At 48.7% G+C, this 18,118-nt stretch overlaps 1 protein-coding gene across 7 annotated transcripts in view; it reads right to left on the reverse strand.

Moving 5' to 3' along the window:
- Positions 1-18,118, reverse strand: part of DLGAP2 (DLG associated protein 2) — a 717,919-nt gene that overhangs the window by 36,332 nt on the left and 663,469 nt on the right. For all 7 annotated transcript variants that reach the window (XM_060291519.1, XM_060291516.1, XM_060291520.1 and 4 more), the window contains 2 exons: positions 17,299-17,446; positions 12,113-12,332 (listed from right to left, as the gene is read on the reverse strand). In XM_060291519.1, coding sequence (XP_060147502.1) covers positions 12,113-12,332; positions 17,299-17,446 — 368 coding nt within the window. The remainder of the gene's footprint in view (positions 1-12,112; positions 12,333-17,298; positions 17,447-18,118) is intronic.

Consider the following 18,118-nt stretch of genomic DNA (forward strand, 5'->3'; position numbering starts at 1 on the left):
GTTTGCTGGTGACTGCAGTGTGCTGTCAACGTCACATGAAAAGTTTTATTCTCTAAACTCGTAACATTAATCACAGAGTGAAAACCACCTGCACTGGGAACAGCGCTACCACCTGAGGGCAGCTCAGAGAGAAAAACATCCCTTACTAATTAACCCGTTTGTTCATTGTTTTCATTAAAAACTCAGCAACTATTTCTTCAATGTTTAGCACATTCCAGGCCATGGGGACCCAAGAGTGAGGAAATCCTGGCTTTCCTGGTCTTTTGTCCCGGGAGAGGAGACGCTGAGCCAGACACATCATTAAAACACACAGGATGCTCTAGGTGACAGACTCCAAGTGCAACTTCATGACGTTTGTGAAAAGTACCACGATGTGTATAAAACCCAATTGACTTTTCTAGTTTAATATTCAGTTAGCACCAGGTTCATGGAATTATTTTCTTAAAGGAGAGAAACACAAACATCTCTAAATTCCACACCTGCATGTTAATGAATGCATGACTAGAAAAAACGCCAACTTAACTGAAGGGAAAAGAGGAATCATTCAAATGGGGCTTCAGAAAAGGAACTCCCTGACCTCCAGTCAGGGGCAGGGCCTCTAAGTGCCTGGAGTGTGGGCGGGGCTTGCCGTGGGCGTCCACACCTGCAGAACGGCATCCATCTTTCTTCTCCCCAACCTTTCATATTTGGCTCTGATGAGCACAAATCCAGACTGAGACTAGAAACAGAAGCTTTTCTGCAGCCTGGAAGGTGCCCAGTCAATCAGGCATTTTCCTGCGTCTAACTCTCAGTGGGGAGAAGACTCCACCTGCCCCGGTGGTTCTGCGGATTCGCGCAGTGAACAAAGACATCAGGGCTGCGTGTGAGGCGTCTGGTGGCCGAGCACTGCAGGCAGGAGCTAAAGGGCCACGCAGACCATCCTCGGGAGGGATGGAGGTCCAGTTGCCCACAGCTGCCTCTGTGGCCTCCACCCTCTGGGCACCCTGGGGCTTTGGGCCTCCCTGACGATGGAGCTGACGCCTGACTGAGGACCAGGACAGCTGGGGTCGCTGATCAAGAGCTGAGCTGAGCTGAGCTGGAAGACGCTCTCGGCTTGACGCTGAGGACCCTGGACTCCCAGGGGACTTTCCCGCTGCTGTGACAGGTCTCGCTCATTTCTGCCAGCCTCAGGGCTGCCCACTGAACACATGGAACCTAGCGGGTTCCCCGTTTCAGCCACGCAGGACACCTGTCCATCCTATTGGCTTCAGCACCTGGACCTTGGGTTGTAGGTTTGAGAGTGAATGGGTCTCTCTGTTAGCACTGCTCCCCAGATGCTTGCCGTGTGATGCAAGAATTATGCTGATGGGGATTTTCTTGGCGGAAGTAGGCACGGAGACCGAGATTGGAGCAATAGCAATGGAGCCTGTATCTGTCCTTTCCCAAGTACCTCTGCTTCAGAGACTCTGTCCCCATGCTCCTGTCATCTACATACAAGGGATGCAGACGTAGGCTCTGAGCATCCTTTGAGAAGCACACGGCACCTGCCTCTTCAATAACCCCAAGTGCCAAAGCAACTCACTTCCTTTTGCCACCGTCTGTCGCCTAGTACAAGCCTTTCAGAAAACTCCCTCACCGTGACAACTAAGCCTCAGTCTGCAGGAAAGAGTATGTGGGAGGAGACTCCTCTGTCCCACAGTTAGGATCTAAGTCCATGCCGTAAATATTCGGAAGAGAAGAGAACTTTGAGCATTTCGTGAATCATAGCCCACTTTGTAATAACTCACCATAGGGATCAAATGTTAACTACCAAGTATTAGCAGAGAAAATTTGAGCACGGTGATTATCTATTTGCAGAGTGTCCAGAGCTTCTAAATCTATTGCAAATTCTGTTTCCCTTCATTTCATGAAGCATCTCTTTAGTACTTTAGAGACATTAGACAAAATAAAAATCTGTGGATTTGATTCCGTTGATTGTGTGACTGATCAAAATGGCAGTGCAGGAAAGACCTGCTATAAATCCATAAACCGATAAAGAAAACACCAACTGTCCATTAGAGAAAGCGATCACAGCACACACAGACAATTTAAAGAACTGGAAAGGTGGCCTTGCCCCATATTTGCCGTATGGGTTTTTCTCCAGGAATTCAGCGGACCTACACCTGTTCGTGCCAGAAACGAGCACTGTTCCTTAGCTGGCGAACCTTTCCCTTCTTATGTCTTACACTCATGGTAACACTGGATACGATCAATCAGTTCATTCTTCCTTATCCCTCTCCTTCTTGGCTTCCAAAAAGTAATAAACCGATAAACAGAAGTATAAATGTTCTTTACGATAAATCCGCTGGGAATTTCAAAGCTCTCCCATTATTTGTGTTTAAAAAGCACAGCATGGCTCTGCATCTTAGTGGCTATGTTAGGATGAAATAAATCCAATGTAATTATTTATTTTGTAAAGGAATGCTTGACACATATGAATATGTGTTTCCTATGGTCCATAGAACTATTTCCTTACAATGTTTCACTGCCACCTGTCTGTCATCTGAAAGGAATCCAGGCAGATATAACCCAAATCCCTAAAACCATAAACCAAGCCCACCATGTATATGTGTGTAGCATTCTACTTTTCTTGGCTTCTGAAAAGGGGTTGAAAGATTAACCTCAATCTCATTCAATCTCTTCCTCCAAACCTGGGAATGTTAAAATGGCCTAAACGAATTGTTTTGGCCTAACACCTCTACTGAAAATAAATGATAACCAGGCAGCACTAACTATAAGGTCGAGTTCTGAACAGCTCCAGTATCTTTGTAAAGGCAAAAGGAAGTTAGCGGTGGAATTTTTTCATCACTTAAAAAATATTTTGAGCTATGTGTATTTGGCTTTTGGACATCCTCAATGTTAGAGAAAGGCAGTTCCCTCCAATTCAGTTTCTATGCCTGAATAATTCTTACCTTTTCAGGGAATCAACATCAAAATTGGAAGGATCACCTGAAATGATTTTGCAATTAGTGGGCCACTAAGGACCTCTTTTCAGAAGTTCTCAGATGTCATCTGAGGAGTAATTAACAGGCACGGGTTGCTGCCATTCTGGGAAAACCTCTGCACTTGACCTACATCGCAGGATAAAATTTCGGGATATTATTTGTATGTTTTTTCCCACAATCCTTCCCGTTGCAAGCAGCTCTGGGGTCCCTCTCTGCAAAGATTTTGTTGGCGGAAGGTAACTCCAGCTTAACCTTGTCTTGACTTTGGTAAAATCCTAGACTCAACAGAGGTTGCCCAGGGGTCAGCGGGGAGAGGGCAGAGAGCAGAGTTCTGCAGAGAATGGCGGCAGGAGGAGAACCTGTGCGTCTCTGAGAAGCTGAGTCCCGACCATGCAGTGGAGGCCCAAGAACCCTGAGGCCACGCGGAAAGGGACACGGAGACCTTAGGGCAGCGGGTGTCCGTGACCGGGGGCCTCCAGATGCCTTGATGCCACGTGGGAGTCCTGGCCTTGTAATGCCCTGGGTTCACCCAAAATGACCAAGGCTGGATATCAGGCAGGAGGGGTGGGACACTCAGAATTGGTATTGAACTGATTTAAAGAAAATAAACTACTGTGTTATTTCTTGCACAGCTAAGTCGTAGGTGATCCACTCACATGTCACACTGAATATCTGATAAAGAAGTTGGTGGGTACCATGAGTTGGTACCGTCCAAAGAAAAACATCGAGAGAAAAAGCGGAACGGGAGGTCTGAGCGAAGGGCTTAGCAGAGGGGGAGTTTAAATACTGAATTTTAAATATTAAGTGAGTGCAAACTGTTAGTGTAAATAGATTTAAATATTTCATACACTGTAACTTCTCAAGTCAACCATTCTTACATTCAACAAATATTTACTGAGTCCTGTACAGCCCAGGTGTACAGAGCAGGAGACTGGGCAAATCGAAACTCAGCTGCAGCAAATCCCGAAGTGCCCAAGTGTGGTCCTGACCTTGGCTAGTACTAGGCAATACAGTAACCAAAGATCAACGACGCCCCAGAACCATGGGTTTGTGCACTGTCTTGGGCAGGATGTGACAGCCTGTGAGTAACAGCCTTGCTTAGTAGTGACAGCGGCATTTGTGATCTCCAGCTGCTTTCACCAGAGCCTGGTGGGGTAAGACTGGTCATGTAGCTGCAGGTGCCCGTGTGGCCAGCGCACCACGAAAGACCCCACCCCGAGCACACCTTGGGCCTCCTCGCCCTGCAGTGTTTGCACACATGCTGCTGCTGCTATCAGAAGGCATGTTCTGTGTGACCAGCAGTGAGAGGACAAAGAAACCCTGGGCCTCTCTGGATGCATACCGTCCCCCTGTTGTGTACTGTGTCCTTTGATGCAAACTGAACACTCGTGGGTGGTAAACTCCAGTCCCTGCTCTAGAAGTTTCTGATACAGTGTTTAACAGCCCCTAAAGGTGCCTGCTCTCGTGGCAGTGGAGGAAAGACAGTCAACAGTAAGAGGTAAAATAATTTCTGATGTCGATTATCTATAAGGAAAGCCAATACTGCAAATACTGAAAACTGCACTACTCGAGCAGAGAAATCCTGCTGTGACACCCGCCGCTGGGCTGTGACCCATCAGCAGCTCGGTCAGGCCGACACCCTCCTTCTCAAGACAACGTTTTAGATTCAAAAACTAAAATGCAGAGGATTAAAAAGTTACATAAAATATAATCATCAAAATGTTAAAAATGTCTGTGATATGTTCCTATCCATTAATGCAGTACATGATGAGATCCGGCAACGGGACTAATAACTACTGTAATTTCAAAGCCTGATGAGCGTAAACGGTGTTTTCAAGATCCCTGCAGGAATCGTAGGGCGACTCTGAACTGACACTCCCGCGCTCTGAGGCAGACGCACTGCTGACGTGAGCGTGTTCCATAGCACTCCTCACTCAGGGCATTGTGAGTTACAGTTAGACGTCAGAAAAAATAAAGATCCGCTTTTTATCCCAGCTCAGTTCATGTGGCCCCGAATTCCTGGCTATATTAGGGACCCCCAGGGGCCCATGGATTCCAGGTTGGGGACATCAATTCTGGAGCCCGTGGCCTCTGTGGGGAGACTGCTGCCAGCTTCCTTGTTACAGTTTCCTGCAGGGCGTCAGCTGCAGACCCGCCAGGTGAGGATGGGAACCTTCTCCCTGGAACTACATGCCCTTAACCCAGCAGTCAGGATGAGCTCCGGGCCCTGCAGCTCTGTTTCTGCTGAGTCCTGGGCCCTCCCTCAGCCAGTTGACTGCCTCTTGGTTGCTTCTGATGCTGGGCCTCTCACTCCCTCCTTTATGGTGATGGACACTGGCTTCTCTGGCTGCCACCCTCGGTTCTCTTCCTAGACCAGAATTTCACTTGCCCTCCGGCTCAGGCACGCTGACAGCCCTGGTTCACGAGTCACCCATCCAGTGCCAACCCAGTCCCGGCAGCGGGGACACTCTCAGGGACTCACCTGAACCGCCAAATGGGACTTCTTTTCTCTGATGTCCCCGGGCCCCAGGGGAGGGTGTGGCCCCCAGAAGGTAGCATTTGCTGCCTTGGCTGTGAGCCTGGGCCACGCATGTCCACAGGGAGCACACTGTCCTGTAGGCCAGCTCCCTGGACGTGCCTAAAACCTGTCACGTGATTGTCGGTAACCGCCGGCTTTCTGAAACGAATAGTGTTTTCATACTTTTAGATCTACCTGATTGATCATTTTCAAACGTAGCTTATCAACATCTGTGAAAACACCTTTCATCTTAATGAACCCTCCCCCTGCCCCGTCCCCCCAGCCACAAGGACAAAAGATTCTTATCCATCTCGTTAAAGTCCAGGTTTTTGCCAGAGAGAGAGAAGGCCTGCTGGTGAAAATTCTCTGTGTAAATACTCTGACCGTTTAAAATACAGAACCTGAAGAAATATTCTTTGGAGATACCGTATTAGTCACGTCTGTCCAGAGAAACAGACCAAGAGAATGTATCCATACGTAGAGAAAGAGGTTTATTGTGAGGAATCGGCTCATGTGACTATGGGGGCTGTCAGGACCGGAGGTCTGGGGGGCCTGTCAGCCAGCTGGGAGAGACAGCGGATGGGTAAGTTAAAGTCCGAAGGCCGGCAGGCCCAAGACCCAGGAAAAGCTGATGTTTCAGTTCAAGTTCTAAGGTAGGAAAAAGCAGATTTCCTACAGTCGGGCAGGGGGAATCCTCTCCTACTCCGGGGAAGGTCAGCTTTTTGTTCTGTTCAGGCCTTCAACTGATTGGGCACGGCCCACCCACATTAGGGAGGGCAATCTGCTTCACTCAGTCTATTCACTCAAAAGTTAACTTGTCAAAGAAACACCCTCACGGAAACACCCGGAATAACGTTTGACTAAACATGCAAGCCTGGCAAGTTGACACATAAGCTTAACCATCACCGGTATCACACACAGAATTTTCCAACGTTCCTCAGTTGGAAACGCCTTAGTCCTCAACCACTAGTCCAAAGCAAACATCAACCAACCACTGGCAAACAGAATGGGAAAGACAGTGATAGCATAAGACAAACAGGCTTCAGGCAGTCTCCTCTTCCCCTTCTGAACGATGCTTCAAAGGAATATTATCCTTTGAAAGGCGAATTCTCCAGAAAATAGAAATACCTAACAGGAAACCATTTTGTGCAAGTCCAAATACACCACATTAAATTGTCAAAGTGTTTCTTGGAAACCATAAGCAAAGAAGAAAAATCTGAAGTTGCAAAAGTAACAAGTGCATTATATTTTTTAGTGCATTTTAAAGATAATGTATGGAAAATTATTAAGTCCAGATAATCAATAAACTCTGTGTACATACAGGACTTTATGGACACATTTCTCTGATTTCCAATGTTAATTCTTTTCTACCTCATCGCAAGAAAACTAAATCCTGACGGCGAGTGATTTGGTTGAAAAGCATTGCTACACTCTTTCTTCCTGAGAGCAAAATTATTTTCTTTTCGAAGTTCTTAGAATATTTTATAATTTTGTGAATTTAAATAACTTGCTTTAATAACTTGCTTTAATTTAATATTTTATAATTTTGTGAATTTAAATAACTTGCTTTTTAACTAACATATTGTAAGAAATAAAAGCCATAGTATCGATGCTTTCTAAACATATTTATAAGAGGATGTAAGTATACGCAAATAGTGAATATAATTTGCTACCGTAGCCTAAATGTTTTGCCATCTCATATCTCTATATCTTTAAAAGGGAAGTACATTTTTTTAATTTTTAATTTTTTTGTGGCCAAGCTCACGGCTTGTGGGATCTTAGTTCCCCGACCAGGCATTGAACCCGGGCCCTCGTCAGTGAAAGTGTGGAGTCCTAACCACTGGACTGCCAGGGAATTCCCAGTACATTTTAAACATAAATGAAAGTTAGGATTTTTTTGTTTTAGTAAATATGTACTTTTGTTGGAACGCATCTGATAGGGGGATAGGAGGGAAGGAATTAGATGAAGAGCAAATCAGTGAAGGCTTCCTGGAGGAAATGATTCCTGGGTTGACTCTGAAAGCATAGCTAAGAATTAGGCAAAAAAAAAAAAAAAAATCCGAAAAAGCAAATTCTGGTCTCAGCAAATAGGATATGCCAAAGCCCAGAAGTGAGAGACTGTGAGGAGGGGTGAGTGCCAGGCGAGGGGGTGAGAGGGCAGCTGGGGGCCGGGCCGGGTCATCCAGGTCACACACTGAGTGCAGACACTGTCGCCTCGGCTCATGGAAACCACGAAACCATGGGGGTCCCAGGTGGGCAGTGCTGGACCAGGATGAATTTTCAGAAAGTTGGGTGGAGGGTGGGTGAGAAGGCACTTAGGGGACCAGCTGGAGGGCTAAGCAGAGCTCCAGGTAAGCACGGCCAGGTGCGCAGCAAAGAGGGGGACGCAGGTGCAGGGGGCGGGCTGCCTGGGAGGCCTGAGGGGTCGGCCCCACAGCGCTTGGATCTCGGCAGGATCCTAAAATCCAGCTGAATGATTCATCATCCATCCGTTTCTTTATGCGAGCGTGAGTTCATTTATTGAATCACTGATTATTCAGGGCGTAGGATGTTAAATGTTAAATCTGACTGGTTCACTTCTCCACAAGTTAAACAGTTATTTCTTATAGTGACTGATCACTCCTGCTGTCGTGATGGCCCCATGGAATCCCCAAGGGTCCTGGCTCGAGGAAGGAAGGAGGGTGGGAGTTGGAGGGGACGTCATGGGGGAACAGGCTGGAGTCACGTGGCCAGAGCTTAGGAAGGTGCCTGACTGCACACGATGGAGACTATCTTGGGAACTGGAAATCATGATGTGTGCTTCAGGGACAAGGTACCATAGAAACAGAAACAACCAAATAAAACAAGGTTTATGGCTGTTTCCTCTGTCGTGCTTTGAATGGATTTTCCCTTCCTTGTAACGACTTCTGGAATCAGTTCTGACATATGCTGAGACAATTTTTGACCCAGAGGAAAATCAGTATAATCTAATTTTATAGAATTTTCCTCCATGATATCAATAACCTTCTCTCCCTAGGAAAATCGGGTGAAATGCATATTTAGACAAGTAAATCTATCTGATAAATCATTTCACAGATGAGAAAGAAACCATGTGTGAAATGAAAGTAGATGTTTCCAAAGCCACTTCATTTAGCGAGAGGACCCTAATCAGCAAGTGGGTTTTTTCGTAACAAGAGAAATAGTGGGATGGAGATACGCCCACGGTTGCAGGTCCCAGGGCTGAGCAGTGGATTCTGGTCCTATTTCAGCTCCCTGGAGATTAGATCGCAAGCGTCTGTTTCAGCTGAATCACCACCGCCTTGAAGAGTTGAGGGAAAAACCGGTGAACTCAAGCCCCCCAAACAAGCAAAACATTTACTAGCAGCATGAACCTGGCAGGGTTGAAAATAGAATGCCTAGCATCAGAAGATCTACAAACAACAAACGCTGGAGAGGGTGTGGAGGAAAGGGAACCCTCTTGCACTGTTGGTGGGAATGTAGATTGACACAGCCACTATGGAGAACAGTATGGAGGTTCCTTAAAAAACTAAAAATAGAGCAACCATATGACCCAGCAATCCCACTACGGGGTATATACCCTGAGAAAACCATAATTCAAAAAGACACATGCGCCCCCCAATGTTCATTGCAGCATGATTTGCAATAGCCAGGTCATGGAAGCAACCTAAATGCCCATCGACAGACGAATGGATAAAGAAGATGTGGTACGTATATGCAATGGAATATTACTCAGCCATAAAAAGGAACAAAATTGGGTCATTTGTAGAGACGTGGATGGACCTAGAGTCTGTCATACAGAGTGAAGTAAGTCAGAAAGAGAAAAATAAATATCATATATTAACGCATATATGTGGAACCCAGAAAAATGGTACAGATGAACCAGTTTGCAAGGCAGAAACAGAGACACAGATGTAGAGAACAAATGTATGGACACCAAGGGGGGAAAGTGGCAGGGGTATGGTGGTGGTGGGATGAACTGGGAGATTGGGATTGACATGTATACACTGATATGTATAAAACAGATAACTAATAAGAACCTGCTGTATAAAAAAATTTAAAAAATAAAGAAAATAGAACGCCTAGTACATATCCTAAAGCTCTTAATGAGGCTTTCATGCATATGGTTGGTATTTAATTATTATTAGAAGAATATTAATACTACATGTTTGCATTCATATAGGTGAGACAACAAAAGAACACCAATTTGCATGTTTCAAGCTCAAAAAGAAACATTTAAATAAATCCTATTCTTCAAAATAATCACCGGGAATGTCTTTGCAAATAATGTTTTTTTGGAATTATTTTCAAAAGCTAATTTTAGAAGTATGAAAGAAAATCAATGTGTCAAAATAATCTCTCTCTCTCTCCACACATACGCACACGTCAACCAAGGATAGCTATTAAATGTTATATGATCTTCCAAGCAGTATTTTGACACAAAACCATTGAAACCCTGTTTTTGCCTCTCTGACAGGAGACTCTGAATCTAACTGGAAGTTCAGCTTTAATAGAAAGTGGGCATTTACATTCTGTTCACTTGCATGCTTTTGTTTTTCTACGTTTTTCCAGACAGAGGTTTCTCATTTCTTTGGTATTTTTCACAGTCTTATTAAGTAGGCTACTGTTGCATGCCATCTCAATTCTATTTAGGAAAGAAATATAAATATTCAGTTTACAATGCTTACAGTAAAACAGGGAAGGGAGGAATTAAGGATCCATCTGCACCTACATTTCTTCAAAAAGGCAACTTGTAATTCGATATCTCAATTATTTCAAGGCAACTCGATATTTCTCCTAAGGTTTTCCATCTCTTCTCTTACTTCCCAGACCATTCCCTAACTCTGGAAGGCACGCCTGCTCTCTGGCTCTACCACAGTCTTGAGGAAACCGTGACTCCATTACTAGGCCAAGATCCAGGAGAAACTTTGAAGAGAAGCATTATGGGATTTTTCTTTGGTGCATACATGTTGGGAATACAAAAATGTACTTGGTAAAATGATATGTACATAAATCAGAATTGTAGTCTGAGCTCTGCACTGGTTCTTGTATTACCTCTATGAAACCTGTTTTATTTTTATTCTCCCCGGAATGACAGCTCTATAAACAATAAAGTCATTTCCCACTAGGTAATTATTGTTTCAAAGCATTTCTGAAGGCCAGGAGAGCTTAACTGTCACTTGCTCACAGGAGACACTCAGTGAATACGGGTGACTATATCAGTAATTACCCCTTAAGTGTGTTTTTATAAACTGCAAGGACGGTAAGCCTTGTTGCTTCCCTAAGTTTGCTCATTTTCCACATTTTTTTCCACCCCTACGAGGGGCGGTCCCCGACTTCATGGACAACAGGGTCCCCAAGGGGTGCAGTCCTGCCACCCGCAAGCCCCTGACAGCCCCGCGTGGCTCCCGCAGGGCCGGGCTTCCTGAACAGCACCCACGGTGACTCCCGGCGTTTCTTCGGAAGGAAGGCCCGGGGCTCAGCTGTCAGAGGGCATCACCACCTCCACCCCGGGCCACAGGACAACATAAAAAGGTCACCGAGGCCCACAGCACTCTGCTCACTAATCCTCGGGCTGACTAATCAGTTACTCAGAGCTACCACTTCTCTTGGACACCACGGACAGCCGAGAATCTGACAAGCTAACCTGCCCAAGGTCTTAGAGGGATGATGGAGCGGGTTTGAACCTGGTTCGCCGTGCGTCCCACCTACAGGCGCTGCGTGGGGCAGCAGAGGTTTACAGCAGCGGCCTGAGGCCTGCACTTGTCATTACCCGCAGTCGCCCCAAAGTCGCGCTCACTGTCTTGGCTTCAGACACACGCAGCTCCGTCCATGGCGTGGTGACACGGGCCCTCCCCCGCTCTGGTCCCCAGTGCTGTCACCTGAGCCGGCTTCTCTCCAGTCCTTCCCAGAACTACCCCGGTTCCCCCTACCCCACACGACCGCAGGTCCAGATCTCACGCTCTTCGCATCCCTGCTTGTGCCTGGGCTGCTCGGCTCGGCCTTTCTACACGGCTCGGCGACTCTGACGCTGACTGTTTTAGGGGTGTCCCAGGCCATGCTTATTCACTGTGTTGTATAAATAACCACAGTGCAGTGATATTTAGTTTAGGTGGTAAATTTTCAAAGGGGTGGACGTGGTTTTCCCTAAGAACCGAAGGAAACCGTGACCTTGAACCTGCACAGCCCCGAGACGAGTGAATTTACATTAACAATCGATTTGCTCTGCGGCACTGAATCGTGGTTATGGATTTCCTCACCAGGCCACAGAGACTCAGGCTGGACCCGTGCCGAAGGACCCTAGGAGTCATCGCACGTCAGCTGAGGCTTTCCTGCAATCTGTTAATCTTTGATATTTGAAACACAATCACCATCCAAATTTTCCTATATAAAACTTTATGAAGACTGTCCTTGAGGATTGTAAAGTGCCCTGACAAGCAACAGATTTCATCGTAAGAAGAAGAAAGGTTATCTATGAAAGAAATGTTTCGACACGCCATTGCAAACAGGAGCATGTCCCAAGCGTAACTGGGAAGTGTCCAAACATTTGCAGGGTGACTTACACCCACTCCTCGCAGGACAGAGGTGGTACATGCCTGTACGTGTCCCCGGAGGGTCAGAGGGTGTGCCTTACCTGCCGAGGGTCTAGCAGTTGAGCTGACGTCAGAGGGAATCACCATGGGGATACGTTCATCGTCTTGGGAGTAACCAGCTTGAATGGCTCGGAGGTAACTGTGACTCCGCGTGCGGAAGCCTCCCGGGAGGTCCAGGGCGTCCATGGCCTGAGACTCCACTTCACTGAAGACGGATTCACACACCGACTCGAGCTGCCCATTGACGTCCGCCTCGCTCATCTGCAATGACCGACAGCCCGGGTGACGGCGAGACCCAGCCAAGGTCATCACGGCCACGTCGCAGAAGAAAACAGAGCACAGGTCACCCCCACCTTCACTTACCATCTTCCATTTTCAGCATAATTAATGTGAAATCAGCACTGGGAATCGTTACGCTTGGGAAACAGCTTACTGTGTTATTTCTTACAAAACACTAAGGAAAACTGCCAACTCCCAAGATGTCCTTGAAAGCCTGTGGACCCCGAGGCAGAACTTTAAAGCATGGCTGGTAGTTACTACCAGCGCAAGAGAGACGGGGAGCTTAAGAGTTTCGCACGCTGTTCACAACGTTAGTCTTCCCTCTTTCTCCGTTTCCAGGTGATGCCTTCGCGTCCTGGACTGTTTACAGCTCAGACAACCCCAGGCGTGGAGGCCATACCCGCGAGACTCATGGAAACGGCTCAAGCTATCTCACGCTGCTTCCTCTCAGCGTCCTGGAAACTAGCGCCCAGCTCGGCAATGCGCTCACATCCTTGTCCCAGGAGAGCAGCACAGGCCCGTGTCCGGGACGGTGCCGCTGGGTACACACAGCACGGGTATCACCTGAACTCCGGCGATGCCGTTTCCTTCCTTCAGTCTGGGATGGTAGTGCCTGCGCTTTGTTTGATGGTTCCGCAGGTAAAGGCATTATTTGCAAGCCTGAGATTTAATTTCCAGGTAGAGAGTCACCCTGGGAACCTAAACGTTCCAACTGTATTTCAAAAAGAAATGATCAGGCTTTGACTAGTGGAGGGGTCGTAGGAGGTGTGCACACAGGGGCCCGACCGTCGGGTGAGCTGAGGGCCTCCGTGTGTGCAGCTGATGGCGGGACATGCCTTCTGAGGTTTCTAGGTGGTAACACTTCGTGTGTTTCCCAGGAGCCAAGTCTACAGGTTTTAAATGGAAACCCAACAAAGTGACATAGAACATTAAGGAAAGGTTAAAGAGCACGGGGTGGGGGAGGGATGGGAATTTTAACAACGAAAAGCCCCAGTTGGGCAGGTGACGTGCAGCTGCTCCCAGGTCCAGGGTTCGTGGGCAGAGGCGGGGGTGGGCCTGGGTGGCTGGTGTTTGCCCCGTGGTTGGAGGGGACTTGGATGAACGGCCCCGCCCTCATTGCTCCTGTATTTAGGGCCCACCCCCTGGGGGGCACCGTACATGTTAACACGGAAACGTGTGTGGGGATGCTTGCGGTGACCCTGACACGGGAGGGCTGAGGCTCTGGGGGGCGTGGGAAGGTGTGAGTGGAATCAGGGCTCAGGCAGAGGCCACAGACGGGGCTTGTGGAGGGGCCCGGAAACCTGGGCTGGTCTCCCTGCGCAGGCAGACTCTGCCCTCTGACCCCCTCTGCTCCCCAGCACCCAGTCACCCCTCCCAGCCGTGTCCTTACAGCTGCCATGACCTGGTCACTGTCTCAGCCCAGCACGTCCATTAGTCATTCATTCCACTGCTTGAAATGTCACCCACAACTTCCTGAACACCCCCGGTTATGTTGACAGGTAAATAAAAAAGTATTGTTTTAAACACCAAATTAATCCTTTTCCTCTAATTGTTCACAGAGTAAAAGCAGGTAAAAGCATCAGATTTCCCCTTCAATAGGGAAGACACCTTCTGCCCACCTCTAACTGCAGACTTGGGTATGTGTCCTGGCTTCTACCTGAGATGCTCTACCTGACTCCCCTGCTTCTACCTGAGATGCTCTACCTGAATCCCCTGCTTCTACCTGAGATGCTCTACCTGAATCCCCTGCTTCCACCTGAGGTGCTTTACCTGACTCCCCTGCTTCTACATGAGATTATTCAGGAGCTAGAATAATGGCTCCTTTCCTTTCACTGGACAAATCCCAGTGAGAACAGCCCATGGAGGAAGGCGCTGAGGGGGATTTAAAGGTGGGACTGCTGGCCCGAAGCCCAGGGTAAGAAAGAGAATCTTCAGGTTGTTCAGTCAGAAAAGACCAGAGAAAAATTAATGGGCGACTGCATCACCCGAATGGTCTGAGGGTGTCTGACGTCGGAAAGAGACACACAAATTCAGGGCAAAGACAAATGACGACACCCCACCACGATTGCCTTGGGTGCCTAGTGAGGGAAATGCATCTGAAACACTCACACTGGTCTGAAATATGACATTTTCTGGAGTACAACTTCCTTTCAATCTAAGTTTTCCCTTATGTGGAATTATATCAAAAAGGCTCAGATTGTGTTATGTCATTTACGTCAAAGATCCACATTAGACAACCTGAAAAAGCCAGAAACAGTCATGCTGCCAGCGTCCATCAGCTCCAGGACGCAGGATTTCGGTGGATCCCTCCCTTTCTGCAAACCCGCCTGCGCCCAGGAGCTTCTCCATCGGGAAGAGACACTATCAACCTTGTACGTGCATTTCACAAACGAGTGATGGACATTTCCGTGAGGACCATTCGGCCACTGCTTCCAGCTATAAAACTGATCAGTGAGGTTCTAGAAATGAAGGGGACTTTTTTTTCACCCAAACAAGTAGTTGAGAAGGATCTCAAACTGGTCTAGACAGGAACTGAAATGACCTGTTCTCTGAGAGCTGATTCGTTCACTAGCTTGAGGGAGATTTGGAAAAGTGGGTGTTTTGCTTGGCAACTCAAACGACAGCTTGGGCCCACTGGAAATGTCCCAGGAGGACGTTAAGCCAGTGTGGTAAATAACCAGTGTGGGCTGAAGCAACCGATTTCTTTTGTGAACTATAAACGCAGAAAAGCACTTAAAGTGCTTCTGGAGAATGTCGGCACCGAGAAACCAAAGAAGAGAAAATTGGGAAGATGGTGAGAAAGGTGACTGTCCCGTTGGTAGCAGAGAGGTCGACATACAGCTGGGGGCGGGCTCCTCGGGCGTCAGGATGGATGACAATTCCAGAGCAAGCATGACGGTGAGGGTATGGGGGCCCTGGGACCGTGTGCACAGCTGCTAGGGGTGAAAAATGGGGCAGCCGCTGTGACAAACCATATACAGTTTCCTCAGAAGGTTGAAACTAGAACTCCTGTCTGATGCAGCAATGCCACTCTTGGGTATACATGCACAAGAACTGAAAGTAGGGACGTGAACAGACACTTGTACACCCGTGTTCACAGCCGTGTTACTCACAGTAGCCAAGAGGGGGAAGCAACCCAAGTGTCTGTTGATGGACAAACACGATGTGGTCCATTCACACAATGGAACATAATTCAACATTAAAAAGGAAGCAAATTCTGAAACAGGCGACCGCATGGATGGACCTGGGGGAAAGTGAAATAAACTAGACACAGAAGGACACACACTGTATGAGTCACTCATGGGTCCCTGGAGGACTCAGATCCAGAGACAGAAAGTAGACGGTGGGGCAGGGGCTGGGGGAGGGGAAAGGGGAGTCAGCGTTCAGTGGGGACAGTGTCAGTTTGGGAAGATGAGAAAGTTCTGCAGATGATGGTGGTGTTTGCCCAACAATGTGAATGTACTTAATGCCACGGAACTGGACACTGAAGAGCGGTTAAGATGGTAAATTTTATGTTATGTATATTTTACCATAATTTTTTTTTAAAAAGGATGCATGACAGAGAGAAGCTATGATCACACGGAAACAGCTTTTCAAAGATGAGAAAAAGATAAGAGACGACGGCAGGACCTGACACGGAGGAAGACAAACGTCCTTCCTTCAGTGAGTGAGGATGCAGGGGGCCCCCCTGCCCCCGTGCGGGTCTCGTGACATCCCCCTGCCCCGGCACCCGTCCTGATGTGCAACAAAGCATCCGCCGCAGCCCGGAGCCTCCCGGGTTCCTGGGAAAAGGGAGCATCGGCAGAATTATCCGAATGGCAGATGAGCAGAAACAAAGTAAACGCAGACTGTCTAGGGACCGTGACCTCAGGAGATTCGGCCAGGCGGAGCCTCAGCACAGACGCCGCCCCAGGGGCAACAGGAGCAGCTCAGAGCCTCCCTCACGCCCTCGGCCTCGGGACCTTTTTTTTTTTTTTTGGCGGTACACGGGCCTCTCACTGTTGTGGCCTCTCCCGTTGCGGAGCACAGGCTCCGGACGCGCAGGCTCAGCGGCCATGGCTCACGGGCCCAGCCGCTCCGCGGCATGTGGGATCTTCCCGGACCAGGGCACGAACCCGTGTCTCCTGCACCGGCAGGCGGACTCCCAAGCACTGCGCCACCAGGGAAGCCCCTCGGGACCGTTTTGTCTTCCCGCCCAGGGAGTGGGCGTAGCTGTCCCGTCCCCAGAGCTTGCCCGCTCCCATGACAATGGCCACACTGTGAATCCCAGGGCGACACTGAAAATATTCCATCGCACTAGCCGTACGTTGGGTCATAGGCACACTGAGAAGCAGGCAGCGGCGTGTACGAAGCGGCGACTAGGATGTGAGGGGTGAGGAGGGCCGGGTCCAATGGGGAAGAGGGGGAAGGTCTGTAGGGACGCGGCGAGGCCCCCCGGCAGGTCCTCCTCTTCCATCTGGGGCCTCCGTCTCGCTCAAGCAGTAAGAAGCCAAGGGGAAGGTTTGGACACACCTGCCACCTGGCATCTTCAAAGCATAAGGGAGGGTGTGACCTTGCCGGCTTTCCTGGAGCTGAGAGGGTGTCTGTCCCCAGAAACACCAGCAAACTTGGGCAGCTGGCGCTGGGAGACCCTGCGTGTCCCCTCGGGGTGGGACCCAGACCCTCCACATGGGGGGCGTGACACAGGGAAGGAGGCCGCTCAGCACGGAGGGGACGGTGGGGACGGAGGCCAAGATGGCCAGCTAGTCAGCCACCCCGGCTCAGAGCAGGTGGGAGAAAGAATGACAGAGCCATAAATGCAGCCCCTGCCCCCCGCAATTAACCTTATAATGTTCCCGGGGGCGCAACCAGGCCAGGATGACTCCAGGCTGGAATGTGCGTCCGCTCGCGGCCTGCGGCCCTGGCAGGGGCCGACTCAGGGCGGGGTGGGAGGGCGGAGGGACCCCACCTGGCTGACGCAGCTGGCCTGGCTGAGGGTGCTGACGGCCCGCATGTAGCTCTGGTTCCGGGAGCGGAATTTCGGGGAGCTGTAGTTGGCAGAGGGGTCCAGGCTGTGGCCGGCAGGCCCGTCACTGGCAGCTTGCAGGTAGCTCTGGCTACAGGAAAGACACGGAGAGAAGAGAAGAGGCTTCCGTGAGCATCGCCGCAGGGCCTGTGCGAGCACCGCCCGGAGGCTGTTACCAAACTTCGTCCTGCGGTGGACACACCTTTGCCGCACGTAAAGACGCCTGAAAGACACTCGCACAGACGCGATTTCCTCCAAAGCAATAGGGGAGACTATTTGCAAAGTTGCTTTGAAACCTGACTTTTTATGATCAGGTAGTGACGTTAGGATCGCTCCACATAGAATAAAAAAGGGCTGAAAGCACAGGTAACTCACACACCATAAGAGCGAATTGGGGCCAAAAAACCATGAGTCTCATAAAAATCATGGTACACACTCAGAAAAATAAAAGAAAAAAAAAATCAAAGGCTTGCCTTCAGTTTTAACGTATGAGAAGTTGTGCAGATCACGCAATACAGGCAGAGAGCAGACTGAGAAATCACATCCGTACTTTGTTATCATAATGATCATCTTCTCTCAAACAACTTTAAAAATCTATTTCCTCGGGTATCCCTTCTTGTTATTTTGCAAAATGTCAGAAGTACGGGGAAACCTTGAGGGTGTCTGGCATGTAGAAGGTGCGGCTTAGCTTACGTTTCTGACTAACCGAACTCCTTTCAGGTTTTGGGGACAGACTTTCCACAATATAGTAAGAATTCCTCTT

Source organism: Globicephala melas, chromosome 21 (genome assembly GCF_963455315.2).
Source record: "Globicephala melas chromosome 21, mGloMel1.2, whole genome shotgun sequence".
Lineage (NCBI taxonomy): Eukaryota > Metazoa > Chordata > Mammalia > Artiodactyla > Delphinidae > Globicephala > Globicephala melas.